This window comes from Sinocyclocheilus rhinocerous, unplaced genomic scaffold (assembly GCF_001515625.1).
Source record: "Sinocyclocheilus rhinocerous isolate Xijiao unplaced genomic scaffold, SAMN03320098_v1.1 scaffold697, whole genome shotgun sequence".
NCBI lineage: Eukaryota > Metazoa > Chordata > Actinopteri > Cypriniformes > Cyprinidae > Sinocyclocheilus > Sinocyclocheilus rhinocerous.
The window spans coordinates 1,529,174-1,535,680 of NW_015664033.1; the positions used below are offsets into that span (position 1 = coordinate 1,529,174).

Consider the following 6,507-nt stretch of genomic DNA (forward strand, 5'->3'; position numbering starts at 1 on the left):
CTAAGTAGTTTCGCTTTCACAACGAAACACACAGTGCCTTCACGACATGGTGGCGGCGGCAACAACAATACTACAGCGTGAATAAAAGTTATGCCTTCTTTCTTTGTGTGAACATTTGGGCGGTGTTATGCAAATCTTCCCACATCGTGACGTAGACATGTGGGGGCGTGTTAGAACGAGCCGTTTTAGGTAGGCGTGGTTGACTCTTAACTTTTATAAAGAATATCTCTTTGGATTTGAGACTTTAGTCTTTGCAACTTTACAGATCTTCTTTATGCACCAAGAGCTTGTAAAACTTCAAAGAGAAAGGAAAAATTGAAATCGCATCATATGACCCCTTTAACTGAATGCTGTACCTCTTGACACTGAGCTTAATGAGAGAGTAGAGAGAGAAAGAATAATAGTAATGAGCTCAAAACAAGAATATTAGCTAAAGAACAGAGAAAAACAAGTATGAAAATGTCAAGAGAGAGAGAGAGAGAGAGAGAGAGAGATGTAGCTCTTAAACAGAATCTTTATCAATATAAAGCAATTAGACCAGGAGATACAAGCAAAGACATTAAGGTACATTTTGTTTAATTAGCTAATCTGTTTAGAACTTTTATCTGTAAATTGTTCCTCAATGCTTTGAAAACACCACAGGATGCCACGCTTATTGTCAGAGGAAAATAAGAGAGGATGGCATTGTGAAGAAGTCTGTGGTTTGGACCTGAAAATAATAGCTCTGAGATTAACTGCCAAATTACTATAATTAGATATCATTATAATAAATCATTTTCCAGGTTGATTATCATTCCAACAAAATTATTGTAATCACATGGGTGCAAATGAACTCACGTCTACATCTGTGTTGTGCACCTTTTTTTAGTCATTTGCATTGTACATGTAGTGTTAAACGGATAGTTCACTCAAAAATGACAATTCTGTCATTTTTTACTAACCTAAAGTCATTTCAGCCCTGTATGAGTTTTATTCTTCAGTGGAACAAACAGGGAGATGTTTGGAAGAATGTTCACACTGTTCTTTTCCATACAGTGAAAGTAGATGTGAACCAGAGGCTGTCCAGTATGGTGGACCAGTAGTGCACAACACAACAAAATCGCCAAAACACAACGCATAGGACTAATTTCGATGTGTTGTGGTAATTTCGCTGTCGCTTGTTTTTGTTGTGTTGTGCTAATTTCGTTGTTGCGGCTTTTTTTTGTTGTGTTGCTTAATTTTGTTGTGTTGCGACTTGTTTCCGTTGTGTTGTGCTAATTTCATTGCGTTGCGACTTTTTTCCGTTGTGTTGTGCTAATTTCATTGTGTTGTGACTTGTTTCCATTTTGTTGCAGCTCGTTTCCGTTGTTTTGTGCTAATTTCGCATAAAAAAAACACCATAGCAATAGTCTAAACTAAAGGACTTTCTTTTGGATTACAAATTCCATGTCTTCTGAAGGCATTTACTAAATTCCTTGCCTTGACAGCTGTGGTCACCATCCACTTTCACTATATGGGAAAAAAGCAGCTTGGATGTTCTGCTATAAACATCTTTTGTCTTCCACAGAAGAAAAAGAGACGTGGGATTCGGAAGGCATGAGGCATGTATAAAAGATGATGAATTTTTCATTTCTGGGTGCACTATTCTGCATATCCTTGCATATGCAAGATGTTTGACTTGTACGTACTGAAATGTGAGTGATCTCCACGTCTTGATATTCCAAATTGTCTGTGAAGTTGTCCACTACACCCATGACCTCTCTCGAGCAGAACTCCCTCCAGTGCACATGCTCTCCGTAAGATCACAGTGAAACACGTACACCATACCATAGCGCACGGAGGGACTGCTGAGATGTTTCTATGGCAACCTGCAGCTTGCTCCACTAATGAACTGGTTGCCATGGTGATGGGGATTGGCTGTGTGCAAAGTGAGAGACTGAATAACAGAGGGAGGAAGAAATTTCACACTTCTCTGTGCCACTGCATGTACACACACACACATACAAGAGGACAGTGCAGGAAACTGGCTGTTTCGGACTTAACCCCTCAACACAAACACGAACCAATCACAGCAGCTCCTCAAGGTCAGAGGAGGGGATTTCTTTCCAGCACTCCGCTGCAGGGCTGTCCCATTTTCACAGTTCCTGGAACAGCGCTGCTGTCCCTAAATCCAGCTCGAAGCGATCATGTCCCTTAGCCTGGAGCTTGTGCTCAAGCTTGTAGGCTGCAAGGGATTTTAGGCGATGTTGTAGCAGGAACCGAGCTGTCCTTTCCGAGTGGGGGGTGTCACTAATCACGTCGCAATTCCTAAGCGTCTATTGCGGTACCTGGGCAGGCTGTGGATTGTGGCTATTACTGCAGGCTAATTAATAAATTAGCATTGCCATTTAGCGCTACCAGGGTGACTAAAGACTCAAATTGGATGTTAATGAAGCTGATGGACAGTTGCCAATTCTGACCCACGCCAGATTATTACCCCGTAGTATTGGTAGGTTCAGGGTTAGGTGTGGGGGAGGGGTTAGGATTAGGGGCGGGGTTAGGATTAGGCAATCAGGTAGCAATTTCAACGAGGGGGGTAATAATTTGCCAGGGGGTCGAAAATGGGCACAACACAGGTCAGGGGTCTGCAAATCCGAAAGCGGTTATGTTTCACCTCAGTGAATCACAACGTCTCCCTCTAGTGCACATCGGACAGAACTGCATTTTTTTTTTGTCTCTTTAGGGTAAATAGGGATAAATAATCATTCATAGTAATAATAATTGTTTGGTAGTTATTAACTAATAAAATAAAATTAAGCATGTATATTTTATGTAAATAAATAATGTAAAATATATGAAAAATTAATTTTAATAAATATAATCAAAAATATAATACACACTACTGTTCAAATGTTTGGTGTCTTTTTTTTATTCAAAGAAACTATCATTTTTATATGCAGCAAAACTGTTAATAATACGTTTGAAAAATAATATAAAATGTTTCTTGAGCTGCAAATCAACATATTATATGATTTCTGAAGGATCATGTGACACTGAAGACTGGAGTAATGATGCTGAAACTTCAGCTTTGCCATCACAGTAATGAACTAGATTTTATAAAAGAGAAAAACAGAAAACAGTTATTTTAACTTGTAATAATGTTTCACAATATTGCTAGTTTTACTGTATGTATGATTAAATAAATGCAGCCTCGGTGAGCAGAAAACACTTCTTTCAAACTTCTTTCAAGAACATTAAAAAAATCTTACCAACCCCAAAGCTTTGAATATTAGTGTCTATAATATAAATAAAAAAATTAAAAGAAATAAATAAATATTATAAATATAAATATCTGAAATGTAATATTACAATATAATATTTGGTCACACATTATTTTATTTTAAATCCAATTCTCGCTATTAACAATCCATTAACTGACTTTTGCCTCAATAAACTCCTAATTTGCTGCTTATTAGTTGTTAAGTTTAGGTATTGGGTAGGATTAGGGATGTAGAATATGTGCTTTATTATTAGTACTAATAAACAGCCAATATGTTAATAATAAGCATGCTAATAAGCAACTAGTGAGAATAGTGAGAATTGTTCCCTATACTAAAGTGTTATAATATAATATTATATAATATAATATAATATATAATCGTTATGTTCATCTAACAGCCATTTTTTCTCTCTCTCTGTTTTTGTAGAAGTGTCTGAGGTTCAACCCTGATGCAACCGTATGGAAGGCAAAACAGCAGGTGCTGTGTAGTCTAACCGAATCTCTAAGGGATGTATTAAACTATGGCCTTTTCCAACCTGCTACTGATGGGCACGATGCCAAGTTCCTGGAGGAAGAGAGGCCGCTCCACGAATACCCACAATCCTTTGAGAAAGGAGTACCCTACCTGGAGGTATATTAGTACTAATAAACAGCCAATATGTTAATAATAAGCATGCTAATAAGCAACTAGTGAGAATAGTGAGAATTGTTCCCTATACTAAAGTGTTATAATATAATATTATATAATATAATATAATATATAATCGTTATGTTCATCTAACAGCCATTTTTTCTCTCTCTCTGTTTTTGTAGAAGTGTCTGAGGTTCAACCCTGATGCAACCGTATGGAAGGCAAAGCAGCAGGTGCTGTGTAGTCTAACCGAATCTCTAAGGGATGTATTAAACTATGGCCTTTTCCAACCTTTGGAGATTTGTCTTACAATGTAAAAAATTTAAATGTTTTTTTTATTATTTGTAGAGCACAAGGCAATTAATATTATACAACAATAATCAAATCAGTGTCTAATTAATTCACAAGAACCCCTTTATATCGGAAGTTGATAATAGGGGTTGGCGATATCACTTATTTTTGTATTATTTATATACTGTTAGTATTTATTATTATATTAATAAATTGATATTTAAATATTTTATTTGTATATTTTCTGATTTTTTTTTAGTAATTTTAATACTTCTCGCTTAAATATATTTGTTTCAGTTAGTTGCCATGTCAACATTTCTAACTGACATAGTTTTTTTGTTTAAGTGTTTGATCTAATATTAATATTTTATTTTATTTTGACTTTATTTAAATTACTTGTAACAATTTTTTAATAGTTCAATTTTTTTATATTTGGTAATTTAAAATAAATAATAAAACAAATGAAACTATTTGAATAGTTTTGGTTTTAGTGAACATTGATCAACACAACAATACTATGAATTGTGCCATAAACAGAAGTTAGTCCACCTAGAAAAGTAGTCCTGCCTCAGAGAACTTTACTAATCACAAAAACTTTTATTTTGAAAAATTCCTGTATGGGTTTTAAGAAAAGACCAAACATTTTTGCTTTTTAACTCTCCTTATCTTACATTAGCCCTCCTTACATTACTGTAAACATTTTTTCCCCTCCACAAACTGATGGAAGTTTCTTTGACAGCTCCCAGATAACTGTCTTCCACTGATTTTGGCTGTTTTTCTTTCACACAGTTCCGCTACAAAACCAGGGTGTACAAACAGACAAATCTAGATGAAAAACAGCTGGCCAAACTACACACAAAGGTATGCGTTGCCACAGAAATCATCTAATTCTTTTCTAAAAAAATAGAAGTATAAAGTGAACATTCAAGGTGTGCTACTTGCATCTTAGTCTGTATGTTAAAGAGTAATGAAACCCACTGTTTCAGCACTGGTTAGTTCTCACCACAGTTTTAAAAAAAACGCTAAAAAAGTGGGCATCGTGAGCTGCGGAGCGGAGGAGGGGGAAGAGGGGAGACAGACAACACAAACTGGTTTCAAACAGTTTCATTTCGCTCCCATTGAGTTAAAAACACAAATAAATGCACAGCCATTTGCACTCTGCATCGAAAACATATATATGAACGTGCTGTTGCACCTTTGATAACTTTTAAGGCTTATTCTGCGGCGTTTATATAAGCCTTTTGACGGGTTGTGTCACAGAGAAGTTGCCCTTGCTGGATCTGTTTTGTCCCATGTCTCAAGAATGACTGAGCTGTAAAAACGGTTACACTCACTAAGTGAATGAATCGCGTTTGTGCCGAACTCTTATTACAAAGCAAAAACAAACACTCTCCTTCGATCCATGAATGTTTCTCTCAGTTAATGTACGCGATCTCACAGTCTGAAGCGTCTGTCATAGCAAATCGACACATGCTGTTGTGAATAATTAAGCGAAGCGTCTTCTCATAGGATAAGAACACGCAGTCTCATGAATAATTTAATAGACACCGACGCATCATCGATGTACTATAAGGCTTGTTTGAGATGCGCCTCGCATCGCATGAAATGTAGGCGAGAGCAGGCGGCTGCAGTGAGGGGAGGAGTTAAATAAGTGCAGTCACAGTTCTGACCTCTCGAAGTGGAGCAGATACTAACGAGATCAAAGGCGGCATTATTCACACTAATGTGCTGTGCTGCTGATAAATATGATATAATTTCAGTTCTGTTGCTTTTATATGAAAATAAATATGATGAACAAGACACTCAAAGTGCTTGCTATTTAATTCCTTACGAAAGGCGTATTTATCATCCATTTTTACTTTAATACAAACATGTATTTTAGATTTTTATAGAAATATGACAACAATCACATATCTCACACAGTGATCGCATAGTGATTAGGAATATTCATGCATCATTTAAATATATAATCACATGAAATCAGATTAAAAAATAATTTTTTTTTATAAGAGAACGCAACATCACGTTGTCTGAACCAATGAGCATTAAGCTGTGTCGTCAGTCAGTCGTTTCCCATCATGCTTTTGGTCAGCGCAGTCGGTGGAGAGCAACTGCGTTCGACTGCACAATCCGACACAGCCGCCTCGCCGTCGCGAGAGTTTTTTGGCACACGTCAGCATGACATCAGAGCAAGTAGGCCGGAGCTCAAGACACTTTTCTAACCGGCATGCATCTCGCGGTGATCACCGGTGATCGGTTCTGCGCAGATTTTGCTCATCTCAAACAAGCCCAATCTCTCCCGGGTTTTCTGCAACCATGATGCGCGCGCATCCTGAATGTTTACAAA

The 6,507-nt window shown here is 37.0% G+C and overlaps 1 protein-coding gene across 1 annotated transcript in view; it reads left to right on the forward strand.

Annotated features, from left to right (window-relative positions):
* Positions 1–6,507, forward strand: part of LOC107729430 (SH3 and multiple ankyrin repeat domains protein 1-like) — a 121,545-nt gene that overhangs the window by 58,058 nt on the left and 56,980 nt on the right. Inside the window, 2 exon segments of the mRNA XM_016539916.1 lie at positions 3,666–3,869; positions 4,950–5,021. Of these exon segments, the coding sequence (XP_016395402.1) occupies positions 3,666–3,869; positions 4,950–5,021 (276 nt within the window).